The sequence below is a fragment of the Ruditapes philippinarum genome, unplaced genomic scaffold (assembly GCF_026571515.1).
Source record: "Ruditapes philippinarum isolate M1 unplaced genomic scaffold, ASM2657151v2 ctg1801_1_1_1_1, whole genome shotgun sequence".
Taxonomy (NCBI): Eukaryota; Metazoa; Mollusca; class Bivalvia; order Venerida; family Veneridae; genus Ruditapes; species Ruditapes philippinarum.
In genome coordinates, this window is record NW_026858130.1 from 75707 (window position 1) to 98005 (window position 22299).

A 22299-nucleotide genomic window follows, 5' to 3' on the forward strand; every position below is an offset into this window, starting at 1 on the left:
ATGGTTTATATATTTATGTTTGTGCATGCTTTATTTATAGAAGTAAAGTGTATGTTGTTAGTACATATGTAAATATAGTAAATGTGACAATGTATTTCATTGTAAATATGTTTTGCTCTCCAAATATGGAGGAAATAAAAGTACACTGTATCTATCTATCTGCAATAACAAAAATAATTGTATCAGATATCAAACAATGCACAGTCATGAAACTTTATGTTTGCAATGTCCGCTTAATAGAGTTATGGCCATTATTAATACCTAAATATAGGGTATCATGCACGAAATTGCAATATAATCATCAACATTATGTAAATTTTGTCCTACCTGGTTTTATTTAAACAGTGAAGCATTCTTGTTTGTGAGTGGCAGCTTCATACACTGCACAGTCAGATTGGAATACAAAGTTAAACAGAAAATAATATTTTTTTTTTAAATCAAGCAGGATAGAGTAGTCCAAACGAATAAAAATATAGGCTTAAATGCTAAAAATGGTTAACCAACCCGGGGACCCAGTACTAAACCTAGAGGAAGTTAACCAACCCGAGAACCCAGCACCAAAACCAAAGAAAGAAACTCTCAAAACAACTCTTAAGGTAGGCAACGTTCATGAATTAATGTATCCTTTAAAAAAAGATAATAAATGTAAATTCAGTACATGAAAAATGCCTCATAGGTTTTTATTATTTCAAAGCTAAATATGAAATGAATAACTTAGTATTAAAGGTATAGTCATTAACGACTTCAATGTTTTAAATGAAATGTACCTAAACTTATTGCACCTTGTTGATGAGAAGTTGCCTTTAAAAATGTGGGCAAAAGACTTGCAGGCACCGTTTAACACTGTGTGATCGTAAGAGGCGACTAAATGGGTGCGAATAATTGGAGTCTATGCATCTCTCAGCTTAAGCACGGAGGTGGTTGTAATCCCTGGTGTTGCTTAGAGTTACGAACCTACAAATTACCGAAGTCCAATATATTGTAACATGTTTATACCCCATACACAAATATTCATAGATCTGCAATAGCTAAGTTAACATGTCGTTTGGCACCACTACATTTTAACCTTGCCTAAAAATCAACACATTTGAACATTGGTTGTAACACTGTAGAATCGAAGTTCATATCGAGCGTTGACTTCCAAACCTGTTGTTAAGCCTACTTTATTTTACATAAGTTACTGCAGTTTGCGGACAACCCTCGATATACTTATACCATTAAAGAAATCAATTATTTGTTAAAGCAACTGATACTGAACCAATTTTCCTTTATCTCAATGACCAGGAAAATTGATAATTTTTTTCACCCACCACGTTTTGATCAGAATTTTAGCAAACATCTATTGTGGCTGATATACGGCATGTTGTATTTTCGCTTCTTCGCCTCAAAATGCAAAAATGCGAAAAGTATAACTTGTAGTCTCTTCGCATTTTCGTTTTTTTGCATAGTTACATTTTCGCATTGTTGCATTTTCGCTTTTTCGCATTGTTACATTTTCGCATTGTTGCATTTTCGCTTTTTCGCATTGTTACATTTTCGCATTGTTACATTTTCGCATTTCGCGTTCCGGTTGTACATGCGCATGGAGACATCAATTTATGATTATCAATATTATTATTATTATTATTATTATTATTATTATTATTATTATTATTATTATAAAGTTTTGTAAATGTCTGATCACAATGATATATTATTTGATAGTCCTATATAAGATATGTTGTATTCACGTAGATGTATAATTTAAAAGTATTACCCCGCTCCTTACACATGTTAAATAATCATATAATATAACGATAAGGCTTTCAGAATGTTTTGAATTAGACGGATTTGATTTTTAGAAAAGACTTAAGACTTAGAAAAGATTTAAGAGTCTAACAGAATTTTTTAGTACAAGCAAGTAGTCGACTCTTTTTACATAATTCAGGTACGCTGAATCCATTTTTTGCTCTACTACAAATAAAAATGGCCGCCATTGAGCTTCACTAATTACTTCATAATTTCTTATTTCTGGTTCTTAGCGAAAATATTTCCGTTAAACCACACGCAGTAAAGTGTCAGAGTCTCCTATGAATGATTGGCTGATAATTAAACATGATTTAATTATTGACTCCAATTGTGACCATCTTTGATTTCAAGATGGATACCCTTTTCTAAACAAATATAAGTGAAGTGCTTTTAAAGATCCTGTATGTTGTAATTAAGGTTGTTACAATATCTGTGTATTTGAGTTTATTTATACTCGCCACCGGTTGCCCATATGGGCGAGTCCTACAGAAGAGTAAAACTCATTTTAGATTTTTGGAGGATAGTGCAAGATACAAATACAGAAAGATGCCCCAGTTCCAGAAGCTTCTCCGTCCTTTAACGTGCCAAGTGTTAAAGCACTCATACATGGGATCTCGATTTTAAGTCTCATCTGAAAGACTGATTAGTAATTTTAGTTAGTCAGCCCGGGAATCGAAGTTCCACAATGTCGAGATTACAAGTCTCGCGCTCTAACCGACTGAACTATATACTTATATATGTATATAAATATGCTTATAAAACAATTTCAAACATCGAATTATATGTAAAATTTGTACTGCAATATTTGTGCACATTATATGTAATCATTAAAATATATGTATTCATTTCTTATTGAAAGTTGGCTTAGACTTTATAGAAAATAAATTTTTAATTACCTCCCTTTATTAACATGAAATGTTAAATTCGGTAATATCTTCATAAATAATGCTTTTTGGAACTTACAATATTGATAAATCTTAATTTGAGCATCATATTTATGACATAAAACCATCAAAATTTGTGTAACAAAAGGTTTCTTTATCAAAAATAAGATAATGATGATATAAGCATAAATTATGTCAGGTAGAAGTTTAGGTATACTGAATTTCATCATGCCCTCAACTTATTTTAGGTCATTCATTATGGGCAATTAATCTATGTCAGGTATCTGAGATGCCAAATGTCTAACAAAATCTGAACAATCTAATTTACCATTAGATGCTTTAGTATTTGATGTTGATAGAATAGCATGTGTGTAAACCTTTATGGACACTTTATCATGTCAAAAATCAAGTTCAGAATGCATTTTTTAAATTGCCTTTCATCTTCACAGACCAGAGACTATGTCTGTGTTCGCATGGCATTGCAACAACACTGAACAACACCGTTCAAAATAGAAAGAAAACATGCCCAAAACGGCAAAATGAAAAAGTTGCAGGTTCATAGCTCAGGCGTAAGAAGAATTCAACATTTATTATGGAAATTATAAAATTTGGAATTTAAAACCATCCGCAAATGTGTTTATACATATTTTATGTCAACCTGAGACAAAAGTAAAACATAATTTCGGTTTTTGGTTACCTTTTTTATGTATTATTTTTATAAAATGTCGTATTTATTTCAGTGAATAACTCTAAACATGCCTAGCTCTATGCACCTGCGTGGTTTAAAATCAGATCATCTATCTTAATTGAAATACTAGTAAACTTAAATAAATGCAAATGTCATTTTAAGCTTTATTATCTTTCACTTTGGAAAAAATTACTCGTAAACAGCGGTTTTTATTGTTGAACCATAAACAGCCTACGGACTTGTAATGTCTTATGCAGGCGTCACACTGTCCCGTATTTGGCATCAGATGGACAAATGAATTAGAAAATGTTCAAATTCGGATCTGATCGTAATTATGGGACATTTGCGAGGGCATCTTTTGCAATCATATGATCCCCGGCTAAATTTTTCAAGCTCCGGCAGCAACTTTGTGAGTGGTCGCAAAATGTTTGGGATGCCAAAAAATTGCCCGAAGACATAGCGAAGGTTAATTTTCGTGTTGAATTCGTATGCCAAGTTTGCTCTTGGTAAGGCCGTCGTGAAGCCATCTTGTCGAATAGTGTAGTCGTCGTCTAAACTTCGTGTGACCATCGGTGCAATCTTTAGCCTCAAGAAGAAAATACGAAGGAAACACGAAGATTCCCGATTATCTTAAGAAGGGAACACGACTACGTAAAGCCCCCGAAATGCCGTTGTGTCGCCATCGTATTTTGGCACGATGTCATCCCGGTGGGACAACGATGAGTACGAAGAAAGCAAATTTGAGTGGCTCAAGCGTTGTATGTTTATCATGGTGGACATATAAACGGTTAGACCATCTTCCTCAACTGTCAGTCTTGCACATCTCTACAGAGACATCAAAAGCTTTCATTAAATTGCAATTACTTAACAATTATTTTCAATTTATTTCCTGCAAAATTACATGCTTTAATGATGAGTCAACAGAGAAAAGGGAGGCAGCAGCATTGCTACTTTTGATGCACCTAAGAAAACATGATGAGCAACTCCTAGAGGCCCACGTTGGGTTGTAAAAACTTCAATCAAATATGATAAACCATATCAATAAGGAACGCGGCGTTCAGGGAACGCAGCCCCACACGACCCAGCAACAAGAACCAGCGGCAAAATAGAGAGAAATAAGAATCCCTAAAGAAAATATGATAAACAAGATCATCAAGCCCAACACGGCAAAACTGAAAATGTTGCGGACTCGGTTGGATTGAGCCTGTTCATGGACGGTACTGTCAAGTGCAAAGTACCGTCCACGCCCCATAGTACCGGCTTTAGATGAACATGAACATGTAAAATTTGGAATTTTGAAACATCCGCAACCATGTTCCTATAAACGAGACGGTGTAAATAAAATGAATCCACGCCAAGTGAAATTATTAAAAAAATGGGTATGGTTTCAAAAGCTCAAACACTGAAATGATCATGTAGAAACATATAAAGGAATAACCATATGACCATAAACAAAGTACTAAATATCTTAAAGGAAGACAGAGTAACAAAAAATCACCTACAAGGGCCCGACGAAGGAAGACAGAAGACAAACATTAAGGCTATTCAGTCCAAAAGGGCTTTAAGAACTGTCCATCATTGGGTTTCCCACTTGGTCCATCAGACGTAATAAAAAGAGTAAAGGTCCAACTGTAAATGTGTTGATAACTAAGCATGCGGTATATCTAAAAAGTAGGGTCAAAACCTCTTTTAGTAAAACGTTAAATAATTTTAGTAAAGACAACAGAAAAATTACAATGACCCAAGATCTTACGAAGTTTGTAAATTACATCTCCATAAAAATCATCTCTAAATTACTATTGAATTTTGAGATTAAATCAAATTTTGTAAAATATTTACGAAATTTATAATAGCGGTAGCCATGTTTGAGTAGCTTGCTAGTAATGAAAATATTTCGCTCGTTAAAATCCTTCACGTTGCTACAAGCTCTAGCGAATCTTATTCACAGAGATACATATACCCCGTCATATGTAGCATGCAGTACGTCTCCATCTAAATGTGGATAATTTACTATACCATAATCAAGGTCATCTCTTTTATCATAGATTTTCGTGTGAATAGAATTGTTTTTTTTAAATTTTAATATGAAGATCTTAAATAAAGTTAAACCGTAGTTTAGCTCCCAAAACTATCTGCAACTGAAATTAGCCGCGATTGGCCGTCGATTGTATTGTATTTGAAGGTCAGTTGACGCCTTCGTAACTACATACGAAGGCATCGTACTCAAAATACGACGTCGTGTACCTATCCTGTGACTTTTGCGTGTTCTGTGGGTAAGCTTCTTGGTACAAAATTGCAACTTTGAGGTGATTTCGTGTTTGGATCAGATGCTATTGCGTGACCTTCGGTAGAAATCGTGTGTGGCTCGGATGCGATCGCATGACCTTCTGAAGGATTCGTACTCGCTTTCGGCTGTTGACAGACTGTCGACCAGGTTCGGGGCTATCCTCGCGCAAAATTTAATACCCGGTATTCTATATTCGTATGCTCATCTGGTGTCAAATTCGGGACAGTGTGACGCCTGCATAAATTACGGTAAATGAATAATACAGAGTAAAATATTATAGGTCTACCGCGGGTATTCGTGTCATTACCTTTTCCATATTACATGTATTACACATTATCACAAAATTATTGTCGTTCAAGGAACACCGTGTATATCCAGTAACGCAAGGATGTGCAAATACCGCATGAATTGTGCAAAAGTAACGCAGAATTGTGCAATATAGTGGCTAAAACGAACACCAAGATTTTTTATTGTACATCAAATTGGAAAAAATTAGTTGGCGCATACGGTTGCTGAGACATTTTACTGTAAACCTCATCAAAAATAAATCCATGAAAATGTTTATTTATCAAAACTAGCGTATTGATGGCGATCTTTAGTTTCGTTGATATCTTTAAATACAATAACGTACATATTACTTTATGGATTTTTATATTCGGTGTACCTGAAACGTTTTCAAATCTACTCGTGTCATATTACACTTAATTTAGCAGATAAAACGTAATTGAGACCATGTTTACGATGTAACGTCGAATTAGTGAATGAAGCACTGAAACAACGGCGGTTATCTCATTAAAAGTAGCTAAATCTTATTTTACCAGCTTCCTTCCATTGTTGTAGGTCACCTGTAGTTTGTCAAATGTCTTAGGCATACAGCATATGAAAACAAACACAATGCTTTAAATGCGTTAAATGTACATATTTATTCGACGAAACACAAAAGTCATCTTCAAAATGGTAATCAGGTTGTCTATTTCACGAATGATCTAAAGAAGTAAACATATTCCTTAAAAAATTGAAATGCTGGTTAAAGTATAATGTCTTTGGTAGGTTACCAGGGAGGAAGGTAGTCTAGTTCTGGTGTAACTCTCCAGGAACGATGGTTAGGAAACTATCCTATTCAGCCTATATGACTGAAATACTGTTGGAAAAGGCGTAAAATGAAACAAACAAACAAACAAAAGTATAATGTCGTAGCAGCCGCATGCGTTAATGAATTTCTCTAAATTCGATTTAGAATATCAATAAATATTTTGGTTCGTTTGCTTACTGTATTATTCGTATTGACAATAATATTGCACAGATTCGGCGTTACTTTTAAGATATTTGCACATTCCTGCGTTACCTATAAATACACATGTTTTTAGCCGCGAATTTATGCTAAATTATTTTAAAATTTAACTATGAATGACAGAACCCTAAACTGGGCCATTCAAGTCTAACTTGAAGCGTTGAGCTTTAAATCTTGGACTAGCTTGTGACATTGTCCCGATGTGCCACAACATTCGTGCAATTTATTTAAAAATCCATCCAAGAATGACAGTGATGGACGGGACTTAAAACAAACAGACAGACATGTTCTTACTGAGTTGACGTGTGCGGATGTTTGTGATGTTCATTATTTTTTTCAAACTTAAAAAGCAGATTTTTGCCCCCCAATAACCAATGATTCATTCTTAAGGTTGGGCGTATACGGAATTAATCTCAACGCCAACTTGGAAACCGTCAAATATACCTTACTGGCACATTAGGACGCTCGGACGGATTGACAGACATTTGAGCAGGCTTCCTTCAAGCCTCAGGGGATAAAAACTAATTAAAGAAAACATCGCAATAGTATAAAATAACACTTTTTATGCTTAGAAGTATGAAAATAACATCAAAATTACAAACGCAAATATGATTCTCATTTATTTTGGTATAGACTGTGACTTTTTTGCACCATTAAGTATGTAGTTTCAATGGATGTTTCTCTAAGTTTGCCCTGATAAGTCTTAATTAGCATTACTGCACTTATATAATAATAATAATAAAAATAATAATAATAATAATAATAATAATAATATCTTTATTTAAAGAAGCATACACATGAAGACACATACAATAGCAATCATATATATCTTATTTCCAATGTGGCCTTCTGAAAAAAAGAAAAACAACAAAAACAAAAAACAGCAAAAACATGCATATTAGGAAAAAAGAAAAGTTAAAAATATGTTAAAATTTTTGAAAAAAACAAGATATACTTTCAACAGACAAATCAAATTTGTTTGAAAATTTAAACCTCATGGGGCATTTTTGTGAAAAGGCCGTTTTTTCATTGGGAAAAACCTCCGATTTACAATTTTAAAAATGCTATGGGAAAATAAAGGAAAAAAAGCTTCAAAAAATTTATGGAAAATTGGGACAAAATTTGACTGGACCATAAACGTCCCGTAACAAACAAAGCTTTATCCCTAAATTTTTTTCACAATGGCAACGGGGGCACGTCTTTAAAATTTTCGAAAAATACTATTTTGCATTGTTTTTTTTCCCCCTCAAAACTGGGTTTCAAAGTGAAAAGCAACTCTCAATGAATTGAAAATTTAAAATTAAGGGGTTTTAAACGGGTTAAAAGTTACCCTAAGATCGATCTGAGGCTATTTTTAGCCTGTCACATGGCCAAAATTTTCTTGGCGATGCCTTCAAACCCCTCAAACAAACCATTTTGATGGTGGCGGCGGGGAAAAAGTGGTTACTTTTTTAAACAACAATTTTCAAATGAAAAACAGTGTTTGGGGCCTAAATAGGGCATTTTTTCACTGTTTGAGGCCTCAAAAAAAGGGGGAGGCAAAAATCCGTCAAACACGTCTATGTGAAGGAAAAGGTTAAACATGAAACGTATACTGCATCATTCGTTCGTTCATTCATTCATTCATCTATTCATTCATTCATTCTTTCATTCATTCATTCATTCATTCATTTATTCATTCATTCATATGAACATCAAGACATGTTTTGTATTTTTCTTTAAAACATTTAAGGTTATTAACTTTACGAATATTTAAAGGTATAGTGTTTCATATGTTTGTGCCATAATAAGAAAATGTGTCTTGATATAATTTGTTTTAGGTCTTGTCCATAATACAATATCTTTTCGTGACATAGATTTTAAGTTATATATTATGTTGTCGGATAAAGTCATCATTTATTTATTATAATAAAAGAAATTAAAATTTAAAAAATTTCCGACATTGTCGGAAAAAGTCATCATTTATTTATTATTTTAAAAGAAAACAAGCCAAGTAAAAAACCTTATTCCGCGTTTACGTTAAATATTAAACAGTATATTTAAAGGAAAATTGCCAGCCATTTTTAAAACTAAGATGGTTGCCGCATTACATCTATCTATTTTTCCTCATTTATTCTTCTCGTTTACACTTCAGCCGACTGAAATAAGCAGAGCTTTCAATTAATTTTTAAAAAGATGTGTTTTATTTTGCCTACAAGAGAATTAAAGTAACAATAAATAAACAATGGCTGTCATTTTGGACTGATTTTTAAAAGATCAAGGACTAAAAATAAAGCCGTGGTAGAGCAAAAAATGAATTCAGCGTACTCGAAATAGGTAAGTAAGCCCAACTACCTGCTTGTACTAAAAATGCCGTTAGGATGAACATTTTCCCAAAATCAAACCTGTCTAATATCAATAAATGCAACAATTGTTATAAATAAATACAGTCATCTGTTCCTACCATCTTTAGTGTTATCCAGTTTATTTTTGCTGACGGGGTGTGATGAATAAAAGGCACTGCCCGCACACATTCTTTCAATAGATATTGTCTGTGATTGAGGTTGTATTGTCAGCAGGAAAAACACTCTTTTTATAATATCTGTTAATTCTAGTACTTAGAGTTTATTAAAAACAGACTTTATTTGACAACGTAGAGAGGCATGTTGGATTAAGTTTATTTGATAAAAGTTTGATAGTTTAATTTAATAATAAAAAAGAAAGAAGAAAACCACATATTGAAAAAACATTTTGAGGTCGTCATAGTTTCCGAATCATTCAGCCTTCTTCAGTGGCTTCTATTTGCATTTAAAATATAATATAATAATATTAAAATAATTTGTTTATTCGCATTAGTTTGGCATTAAATTTACCATTTGAGAGTTACAGGCTTTTAAGTCACTTTCCAAACCAAAGATCTTTGATTTTTTCATTTCCCGTCTTCCCCATTTTCCCCGAAAATCAATAAGAGAACGAACGCGAAAGTGTAACAATGAGAAAAAGCGAAAATGTAACAATATGAAAATGTAACTTTGCGAAAAAGTGAAAATGCAACAATGCGAAAATGTAACAATGCGAAAAAGCGAAAATACGACAGATGGAATGCGAATATACGACAGATTTTATGTGTCGTATTTTCGCCATCCTTTTGTCGTATTTTCGCTTTGTTGCCTCGAAAATGCGAAACAGCGAAAATACGAAGAGACGACAAAGTCCAACTTTGTTGTCTCTTCGTGTTTTTGCTTTTTCGCATTTTCGAGGCAACAAAGCGAAAAAAACGACATGGCGTAAATCAGCCACCATTAACAACTGTAATTAAAAAAAATATTGGGAAATAAAGATGGTAAGTAGATTAGGGTAGTTTATATTTGGACAGAATATATTTCTTATGAAGATGTGCTGTTCAAACTACTTTAATACTATGTTATATGGTTACAACTTCTTTAAAATTCGAATGTTGAGACTCTCTTAAGTGTCATGTTTATAATTAATGTTCAAGGAATAAACAAACAAAAAAATGGAAATAATTCATTTGATTGCAACCATTATTAAAGTAACGAAAAAGGGAATTTGTGCATTTGTTTTAATTTGACTTTATAAGAAGTAACTTCAACATCGGTCTCATCAATAACTATATCTATAATAAGGTGCACATACAAATGATAATTTATATGTATCCGCCCTTTGCGATGCCATTCTCATGTTTGTCCTACTAACCTGAACTTTGAACACATACAGCACTTTCCGCGCATTTTGGCTAAAATTCAGATGCATTAATTCACAACGATTATTGCACTGTAGGCAGAAAATATTTCTAGCTTTTACAAAAAAAGTTATTTTCAGCTATTTATAAATAAGTCCATCATTGGAAGGTCAATTAGAAATAAGAGCAAATATCTCAGAAACTAAGTCAAATTTTGAGAAACAAGCTTTAAAGACATCAAGTATGACATGTGGGCTGCAGGCCGAGGGCTTCAAAAGCTTAGTTTATTTGTGACTTGGCAACATCAGATCCGTTAAAGTACTCCATTTCACAGGAAGAACTAACACTTAACATTATTCTTGCAAATAAAGAACATCCACAACAACTATATAACACTGTCTCGTCTTATCATGTTTATAAGAATATCGAGTTTTCTGGTAGTAAGTAAACTGAATGACAGATGGCCTAGTTGTTTACGATGACAACACCGTTTCTTAGACAAACAAGATTAGTGACGACGTCGAAACACTGTTTTGTTATGCAGACCCGTCATAGATGCTACCAGTTATACCCTCGGTCCATAATGGACATCTTCTGACTAACACCCTAGTTACACAGAGCCATCGGTGATTGATCGGTAGTTTTTTTAGCCAAATTATGGAGTGAACCGATGACAACGTTTTTAACACCGATATCACCTATTGGTCACCGGTTTTCCACCTATCAACTGCTATTGGGGAAATATAAGTTTCACCGGTGAAAAATTACCGATTTGGATTTTTAAACATGTTTAAAATTCTCGATCGGTGAAAATCTTTTAAAAATAACCGACAGCAACCTATATCACGAGATATGCAAGCTCTTAATCACCGATATCGCCGATCGGACAAAGATAACCAAATATGAATCACCGGCCATATCTCACGGAAAGTGTTTAACCACTGATGACTAGTTATCAAACACCGATTAATCAGCGTTACGCCCGATTTAGCTCCGATTTACAAACGATAAAAGCCAAAAGTATTTCAGCATTTAATCATCAACCAATTCCTGTTTGAGTTTGCTTTCTGTTACCGATGGCCGTTTACACAGAAAACCAGAAATAAATCACGCATGACAACCGATCATAACAGCGAGTAAATTTAAAATTAAATGACCGATTGGTGACCGACCGTCTGTGTAATATAATATATAATATAATGGCGAGTAATAACTAAGTATTAAACTCTAATTAATAAGTAGGGTATATTTTACTTAACAATATCCTTTTAAAACAAATTTTAATGAAATGAAAGGAATTAATAGGCTATGATTAACAGACATTGTTTTTTTTATCATTTAAAATATGATATGTATACCTTAACATATATTGCATTTACGAAAATAGTCTTTTTTTAAAGAACGACCTCGTTCGTAGTTTATACTTTACTATTTGTATGATAAAATATTATGTGTACATGCTTGACTCAAATGAAATAAATAAATAAATATAGGGACATGTAACAATTAATTTGTAAACAGGTTAAGACCGAAAAGTGTTACACTGTATACTCAATAATTTGTTTTTAAAATCATAATTATTGCACCTCAAAACATATTTTTTTTAATTCTTACTAAGCTCAATCGGGGCATTTAAAACAGAAAGGTATGCAACATATAATTAAAAATATACTCAGAAATAATCAGAAAAGGGTATTTCGTGCTATTCTTTGCATGATTTGAGTGAAAGATGTTTCAACGCTAAACTTCTCATTTTTGGGTCATTTTTTAAAATAAGAGTAATTATTCTTGAAAAACGGGGTGAGCAAATGATCAGAAATTCTGCATTAGTGTAGACCTACATCAAATGGAACATTAATCTCAGGTCCCCGTCATCTAAAACGATCATAGTGCAGGACCTGAATGACTCAAATGAATTCATATTGATATATATTATTCGATTATTATTTTTAAGAACAGTATATAATCTGTGTAAATTGTTGTAACTATAACTGCAATTGAGATGCCGATTGTAAGTTTTTAAATATTTTTGTGTATTTCGAAATTTCGTTAGATAATTGTTTTATTTTATCGTGATTGTGATGTTTAATGTTTTTACTTCAAACGACTAGTTAAATACTATATTTTTTAATTTTGTTCTCATTTAAATATGTTGTACATTTATGGTTTAAAAATGTCTAACTATTTATAATAATATTGTAAATTGTAATTAAGTAATCAGCTTATTTCACTGTAAAGCGCCTTTTAACATGTATATGAAAAGAGCGCTGTATAAGTTTGGTAAATAATAATAATAATAATAATTTAAAAAGATAATTATTGAAAAGAAGGTGCATTTTTCCTTCATTTTCACTGCTTTTATTTTGTTTTACTTATCCACTGTTTTGTTAAGAAAATATCTTTGAAAATGAAATAGAAAAATAATAGACGTCGGCCGCCAAATCGAAGAAAGTCATTAAAAAGAAACGTATATTAATTAGGGACTTAACACAATAATATTAAAGTTTTTGGAATTTTCTTGTACATGATACTAAAAAATATTAATGTTGATATCGAAGTTAATTCCAAATAAATGATAAATGTATGTTTTTGTTGTTGTTTTTTTTTTTATTTTTTTTTTTTTTTTTTTTTTTTATTTCTTGTTTTTATTTCATATTTTTTGCCCTGTGCAGTAGTGAAATATATAATGACATTTATGGTAATCATATACAAATGTAGCAAAATCATGCCAAAATGATGCATTTTTTCAAATTTAATTTTTTACATGAATTAAATTGAAATATATCTTTTATGAAAACTGAAATTTTGGGTTAAATTATTGGGTTAAATTATCATGCCGAATGGACAATTTGTAATTCTATCATCACTAATCATATTTACGAGTATGACTTGAGGACAAGTTATAATTAGAACAGAAGGAATTATAACCACTTAGGTATAGTAGTGAATGAGCTTTTCGTAAGATGGGTGGTTGAATGTCAGTAAGATATAAATACTTGCCAAGAGTTTCCTTCTCAGTTCTTGTTTTACCATCGGATTTAAAATCAAATCACATTTTTAGCCCTATATTTGTTTGTTTTAGAAATTGGCTGAATCAAGTTCTTTGCATGGTATAACAAAGATTGTGTCATCTGAACAGATTGTTGTGAAAGTATTGTGGTCTATATTGGTTCTAGCAGCATTTGCTGTAGTCAATTTTCAACTGTACCTGCTATTTAAGTAAGTTTTAATTTTTACCGTTTTACCATATATTCATTCAATCTGAATCCGAATATCTATTTTAAATACATAGAAAACAATTTTGCTATGCTGAAAATAATGTAAACTACTTTTTTGTAATTCACAGGTTTCCTCAAACAATTCATGTATATTCTATATTCTTCTTTTAGAGAAATTTAATTGATTTGTTGTATAATGTAAAATCTTTCGCAAATTAAATCAATGAAAGACAGTCAGCAATATCATATATCAAAAAAGCCAACAATTTTTAAATAATGTACACGAGTTGAATTTAATTTCGATATTACTTAGTCATTATGTGGAAGCAAAAATAAAAGCGTAATGTATTTTAAATGAAAGTGTACTATGTATTTGTCTTTATAAAATCATTATTTTTCAGATTTTAATTTTTTGTTTGATTTCTTTTAATATAAAGAACATATTATTCGTATCCATCACAAACATCTGTGACGCTAGACTTAAGTCCTATTGTTTTCCCTGCCATTACTTTGTGTAACTTGAACCCGGTACGAAAATCCCAGCTTCACAGATCAGAAGACTTGCGGGATCTCCTGTCAGAGGATCAGGTACTGTAGCAAAATAATTGAGCCGCGCCATGACAAAATCAACAGAATGCGTTTTCGACCAATGGCTGCGCGTGTTCAGGATCCATGCTGTTCGCTTACAAATCGTATAACAACAAGAATCTGTGTTTGTTAAACACGAATGCCCCGCGCTCACTGTTGTCAATAAATTAACTTTAGCGAGTGAATAAGCTAATTTGTATGGAAGGAAACCAATCATGTGTAGACATCTGTAATTGGCACCCTTGACCTTGACCAACTGACTCCTACCTATATCAAAAGACAGAATATCATGCAAGTTATTTTCCTACCAAAAATGAAATAAATCTGTCAATAAATAAAGGCTGTATGCGCAAAAGTGTAAAAAATCTATTTTTAGCACGGATGACCTTGACCCAACTGACCTCTAGCTCCATCCAAAGGAAGAATATCATGCAACTTATTTTCCTACCAAATATGATTAAATCTGTCAATATATAGGGCTGTATGAGCAAAAGTGTAAAAATCTATTTTTAGCACTGTTGACCTCGACCCTACTGACCCCTAACTCCATCCAAAGGAAGAATACCATGTAATTTATCTTCCTACCAATAATAATACAAATATGTCAATAAATAAAGGCTGTATGAGCAAAAGAGTAAAAATCTATTTTAAGCACTGGTGACCTTGACCCAACTGACCCCTACCTCCATCCAAATGAGAATACCTCAATTCTATGTTCCTACAAAATATACAAGACATCTGTCGATAGAATAAAGTTAATACACCTGTAAAAGTGTAAAAAATCTATCATTGACATTGGTGACCTTGACCCAAATGACCCCTTACTAAAGGAAAAGGAAGACCTTCCTTGGTATGACTATTATAAACATGAAAGACGTTAACTTCAAAATAAAGGCTGTATGAGCAGAAATGTTTAGATTTATTTTTTAACACAAGTGACCTTGACCTAGAGACGCCTAACGCCACAAAAAATTAGAGAACCGTTAAAGGTATCCACATACCAAATATGAAAGATATCATTAAATAAATTAAGTAATTAGGTGAAAATGTTTGATAAATCCAACTTGGCGGAATAGGTTAACCATACAAGGCCCAATTTTCAAAGTGATAAAAAGGGAAATTACTGGGAAAATGGATGGCACATTTATATAACTTGGCAATATCATGTACATTGTATTGATAAGTAAGTGTGAAAATTATTAAGCCATTAGTTCAGATAGAACATAAGATATTTCCAACTTGCCGGTTTAGGTTAACCAGACAGACAGACAGACAGACAGAAAACTTTATTTTCGATCAAGGTATTACAAATACAACATGAGGATGTATGCAAATAACACAAATTAAGCAATATATGGTTCCGGTAGAGATCAGCAATAGAAAAAAAAAGGAAAAGAATAAAATAGAAAAACAATTATTTATGCATACAGTATCATATATCATGGGGGAATTCACTACATAATAGAACTTCATACCCGCATGCTTACTTTACAATAAGTACATATGTACTGAAATAGTAAATAAACAGTGTAAAACGTCAATTTCACATGTCATTCTAAATTTAGACATTGGAGCAGATCACCTGTCAAAATGAAATTGACATAAATTCATGTACATGTTTATAATATTGAAAAAAAAAATCGAATCATATCTTGTATTATAGACATAGTTGTTGGTATTGTGAAATGTTGGTAGGAAATAAACTGCTTATTTTGGTATTTAAAAAGACACAATAAAATAAAATAAAAAGGTATAAATCATATGATTTACCAAATCTATTTCTTTCGTGGAGTATTAATGATTTATGTAGTTCGGTCAATTATTAAAAAAAAGCACGAATAAAAGGAGAAAGTGTGTTTTCAATTCTAAACATAGACAGCAAAGTTACAGCTAAAGATGACATGAAAAAGTGTGTTATAGGTCAAAAAATGTGTACAGACGGATGTTACCATGTTAAGGTAAGAAATAGTACTTAACTTATTTGCAAATAAGGCGGCATGGCTTTTTTTTATATTTGGAATTTACTAAATATAGCTCTTATAAATTTGCATAGATTCGATAATTTTTCCTCATCTGTTGTCTGCATAAAGTTAATAAAAGAGTGATCATTATATCTCAAATAGTAATTTCCTAGATAGGTATTTCTTTTGTCGCTAAAATGCTCGCAGTACAACAGATAATGTTGTTCGTTACCGACAGAATTTGAATTACATAGAGGGCACGTGCGATCTTCATACCGTGTTCCATCGTAACGGCCTGTTTCGACTGGAAGTCGATGGTTACTTGTTCGGAATTTAAAAAAAGTAAAATAGTCTGTTCTAGTCAGAACGTTAAAGTATTTTTCATATTCCACATAGTGTTTAAAGCTATTGTATAACAAAATAGAGAAAACCTTTGTTTGAAAGCTGCATTTGGTCGTGCCAGGTTAGTTTGAATTGGTCTATTTACGACAGTTTAATTACGTTATGGGTACTTTTATTATCAGCGATTTGTTTGGATAGCCATATATCTGGTCTTTCCACCAAATTTAGAATTTTTTTAATTATTGAGATCCATTTAAAATTATATTCGTTTAAACTTGACATGTAATTGTAAAGTAATAGAGAAATTTTGTGCTCTTTTCCCAGTAACAATCTAGTCCAAAACGAGATCATATTAGTTTTAACAATTATTGATACGGGAAGTGTGCCTGTTTCACCGTAAAGCATGTAAAGTGGAGTGCTCTTACGCGCATTAGTTATTCTTCTTAGAAAATCATTGTTTATTTTTTCAAGTATGTTCAAATTTTCATAGCCGAAAATTTCGGATCCATAAGTTAAAATAGGGAGAACAGTATGTTGATAAAGTTTAATTGTCAGGTCAACAGGTAAGTCTGCATTCTGAGATTTAGTAAATAGGAGGTGCATGGCTTTACTAGCCTGTTGGGCTACATGCTTTCTGGCTTTCAAAAAAGATCCATTGCTGGCGAATGTTACTCCCAAGTAATGGTAATTATCCGTTATTTCTATTGGTTCATTACCAAAAGTGAAGTGATAATTTGAAATATTTCTAGCACCAAAGACAATAATTTTAGTTTTATTTTTATTTACCTCTAATTTCCATGTATTACAATAATCATGAAAGTAGTTTAGATTCCTTTGAAAATCAACTTGGTTATTCGAGACGATGACCGTATCGTCTGCATATAGCAAAAGCAACAGTTTAAGCCAGGTTTCATCAGTAATAGGGTCATTTAGCAATACTCCGGTGGCACCATTTGTTTCGAGGTATGTCTGTAAATCATTAAGGTAAAGTGAAAAAAGAACAGGGCTTAAATTTTCCCCTTGACGAACCCCAATCTCAGATAAAAAGAACGGAGACTGTTCTCCATTATGCAAAACACAAGACTTAATATTTTGGTACATATTGAAGATCACTTGGAAAAATTTACCATTTACTTAGGTTTGAAGTAATTTGTGCCATAAACCATGTCTCCAAATTTTGTCAAAACACTGTGAAAAATCTATAAAAGCACAAAAAAATTTTTGTTTACGTTTTTTTAAGAATCTCAATAAGTGCATGTAAAGTGAAGATATGATCAGAGCAAGAATAACCGCTTCGAAAGCCGGCTTGATTTTCATTAAGTAAATTAAATTCTTCTAAAAAGCTTGTTAATCTATAGTTTAATATTGCTGTAAATAGTTTTCCCAGGCATGATAGAATTGTAATAGGTCTGTAATTTCCACATTCGTTAGGATTACCTTTATTTTTAAATATCGGGATAATTGTACCCTCCAGCCAAGACTTAGGAATTATACCTGTGTCGAGAATTACGTTAAATAGGCGGTTATATACAGGTAAAAGAAGATATTTTGTACTTTTAATATATTCATTTAAAATATTGTCGGTAGGGCTTGATGATTTCCCGTTATTCAATTTATCGATACACCTGATAATTTCATTACATGTTGTATTAGTTATCGCCTTATTTAGAAACACATTTGAATTATCAATAAAATTTTCTACGTTTAAAACATTGTTTTCGTCGTTGTTTTGATTAGGTTTCGAATTAATACGCATGAAGTGATTATAAAATTCTTCTATATTAGGAGAATCGCTTGACGTAGGATTGGGTTTTAACTTTTTGAGGAACTGCCAGTATTGCTTAGGATTATTAGAATGCATATTTCTAAGTTTGTGAGCTTTTCCTTTTTTATATTTTTCAATAAAAAAGTTCATTGTCAGTTTATATTCTTTGCTTGCATTTTTTAACCTTAATTTGTTATCGCTCGAGCGGTTATCGCGATAGCACGCTTTTGCGTTGTGATAATTTTTTCTGGCGCTGTTACATTTAGGACCGAACCATGGCCGATTGTTTCGCGTTCATTAAAATTCGGGATTAAGCACGATGCAGCATTTTCAAACAAAGATTGTATTTCTGAGGTAACATTTTCGACCGATATATTTGTCATCTCTAACGAGTTAATGATGTCATTCACATGTTGTTGATTAATATTTTCGACAAACGTTTCCTTACAGCTATCTCTCCAAAACGGTTTTGAGTTGTTAGACGCACTAGTTTTAAGTGGAATTTTGAAGGTGCTTATGCACTTTAGCGACCAAGAAAGCGCACTATGTCCGTCGGAGAAGAGAGGATCATAAATTTTAAAGTTTTCAATAAATTCAAAACAGTCAGCACTAGCGATGAGATAATCAATGACGGATTTTTCTCTAAATGTGAACTCGCCAACGTTTTTGTCCCGACCAAGTCTGCCATTGGCTATAAAAAGATTGTTGTTGCGACAAAGATCTATAAGCATTAAACCGTTCGCGTTAGTTCTTTTATCTTTCGATGTCCTGGACAGAGGGATAGCCAAATTTTCTAAAAGTGTATACTTATCAAAATGGTTCCTTGATTCCGAGTCGATATCAAAAATGTCATTTAAAAACGGGTCTGAAGGTAAAAAGTCAGACATTTGCGCAACCCTGCCATTGACATCGCCCGTCAACATTACGTATTTATTTCTGCTACAAAAGGATATAATTTCGTTTTCGAGATTGTTTACATCAATGTCGTTTACAAAACGAGAATTTTCCGGTGGAAGATAAATTACACCTAAAATAATATTCTCGGTAGTAGATAATAACTGTTTGTCAATACTAACCCATAATATGTATTCATTATTATTTGGTATTACTTTAATAAATTTGGAAAAAAGTTCTTTTATGTAAATACCTATGCCGCCTGATTTACGCTTATAAGGTTGCATTCTATTCTTTGACAAAAAAGAATATCCATCAATATTTACTACATCACAACTATCAATATGGGTTTCAACAATACAAAATATATCATATAAATGAATATGTTCTACAAAGTCTGGATAGTCTATACGTTTTCTGAGCCCGTTCACATTTAAACATCCTAGTTTTAGTTCATCGAATACGGAATTCCCCCTAACGTCCTAAATGTTACTATTTCTACCAGAACTCGAAGCAGGTTGGCTTTGGTTAAAGTCCCATGGGCGAGTAATGGTCGTATTGATATTTGACAAGTGTCTATCTTGTGCACGACCACGTGTTACACTATTTCGACTGCGGTCACTGTTGGCCGAATGTCGGCGTGGCGGTGATTTAGATTCACGACGGCTTGTATAGTTTCGTTGCGACGATCTTGACTCATGACTTTTACGTGTAGACTTATCCGAAAATATACTACTATTGTCATTGTTTACATTGGCAGGTTTGCTCACAGCAAGTATATCACTCCGCGAAGGCAGGCTATTTTTAGCTGGCGTGTTTACATGGCCATTATTCATTTTCTTAGTGCTGAAAAGGGCCATAACTTGGTGCAAATGGAAGCCATAGTTATGTCACTTGCCCAGATCATATACTTTGTATGGATTAGTAAGTGTGTAAATTATAAAGCCATTGGTACAGGTAGAACTTAAGAAAAATACAACTTGCCGTTCAAGGTTAACATTGTACGGACAAACAGACAGACGGACGGACAGACGGACGGACGGGTCAATTACTATATGCCCGGGGGCATAAAAAGAGACACTGATAGCGAACAGCATGGAACCTTATCAGACTGTGCTGATACGCAGGCTTGTCTGGATCCAAGCTGGTCGCAAACGCATTATGTTGGTTTTGTCATGGCGCGACTCAGTTATATATTTCGTTACATTACTCTCCTTTTCCCTTTCTATTTATATTCGTGTGTCAATCATTATAACATCCTTTCCAAATTTAATTTACTCTTGTGTCACACACTTTGGTTTAATATTCATCTTTGATCACCAAAAAAAAAATCATTTGATAATAGAATATTACGTTTCTGCAGAATGCACATTTAGTAAGTTGGTCGGACGGTTAGTTAATTGATTAGTTAGTTAATTCCAAATTTGTTTTATACACATGTACATTCTTTGTGTTCTTTTCTATTTCTTTCAGTTATTATCCGTTTCTATTTACTATTAAACTTTGTATGATCAAATTTCATCTCCAAACAATTTAACTGAACATTTATAATGAAGCTTAATAACTCACTCTTAGCAGTTTGGCTAACATAATTTTTACCTTTCATGTGCTTAATTCATTATATTATATAATTCTTTTAAATAATAAAACAATGCTTTAAGTGGTGTTATTTGTTGTTTTTCAAATTTAATTAAGGTTTACGCAAGAAGAAAGCGGGATATCGAAAGAACTAAATCAGAAAATAAACATCTGCTGGAGACTGAAGGAAAAGCGATGTTCAAAGCCCTGACAAGAAGCCTAAACGATAAAATAATCAAGGAAAACAAACATGCGGAAGGAAAACACAATAACATCACTGATGTTCGTCGTGAAAATAAACCAAAAGTTTCTTTTCAAAAGTTCACTTTTTCTTACTTAAACACAGAGAAACGTTTAAAATTAAACAACCATGAACAACTCAAGAATACACAAACTGTAAGACAAAATGGGGAAGGTCTGCGAAATAGAAGAGATGCAGACATAACTACAAAGGCAACAGAAGCTGCTTCTTATTCAGTTACAAAAGCAAGTTCTGATTCAGTGACAAAAGATGCGGTTACTAAAGCAAGCTCTGATTCAGTGATAAAAGATGCGGTTACTAAAGCAAGTTCCGATTCAGTGACGAAAGATGCGGTTACTAAAGCAAATTCTGATTCAGTGACAAAAGATGCGGTTACTAAAGCAAACTCTGATTCAGTGACAAATAATGGACAATCCGATGAATTAACTAGTAGTACAATCGATTATGATTATGATTATGATGATGATTATGATTATTATTATGATTATGATTATTATGATCTGTACGAGGATTTCTACTGGGACGATTGGTTTGAAGAGGAATTGTACTTAAAGCAACTAAGGCTAACCAAAGATGAATGGGATGCACGTGTTGAAAATTTTAAAGAAGCTATAAAAATCAAACCTATGTAAGTAGTATTATTGTGTTATACTATTTGCATGAAAAGTACTTCTAAAATGCAGAGCAATAAAAAAAGCTAGCAACTTCTTAAAACATATTTTATTTTTGTTAAAAAAATAAAATAAAATTATGCTAATTTAATGAAGTAATACTTCAGTCGGCTCTTCCATTTCAGTAAAGCATGACTTGTTAGGGTAAATCAAAAGTTAAAAAGTCATAGCTGTCATTTAATATGCATCTTCTAGTATGTTTGTATCTTATCTGTATAGAAAGTGCCAGTAAATAATCTATGTACCTTTGTCATGAAGTAAAATATGTCTGTAAATGTTGATCTACGAGCCAGATATACGCACCAGCAACCAGTATAAATTGATTAATTTCATATAATTCTAAATCACCCGTTTTGAAAATTATAACCATTACACCAATCATATGCGTTAACAATGGTCA

The 22299-nt window shown here is 32.6% G+C and overlaps 1 protein-coding gene across 2 annotated transcripts in view; it reads left to right on the forward strand.

Moving 5' to 3' along the window:
* Positions 1-342: 342 nt before the first annotated feature.
* LOC132752204 (FMRFamide-activated amiloride-sensitive sodium channel-like) overlaps positions 343-22299 on the forward strand; it is a 38912-nt gene continuing 16955 nt past the window's right edge. Inside the window, exons 1-4 of one of the 2 annotated variants that reach the window (XM_060742512.1) lie at positions 343-596; positions 13703-13839; positions 14276-14426; positions 21084-21856. In XM_060742512.1, coding sequence (XP_060598495.1) covers positions 483-596; positions 13703-13839; positions 14276-14426; positions 21084-21856 — 1175 coding nt within the window. In that variant the 5' untranslated portion in view covers positions 343-482. Of the gene's footprint in view, positions 597-13702; positions 13840-14275; positions 14427-15991; positions 16385-21083; positions 21857-22299 lie in introns of those variants that run through there. The other variant, XM_060742513.1, reaches the window with a different exon arrangement.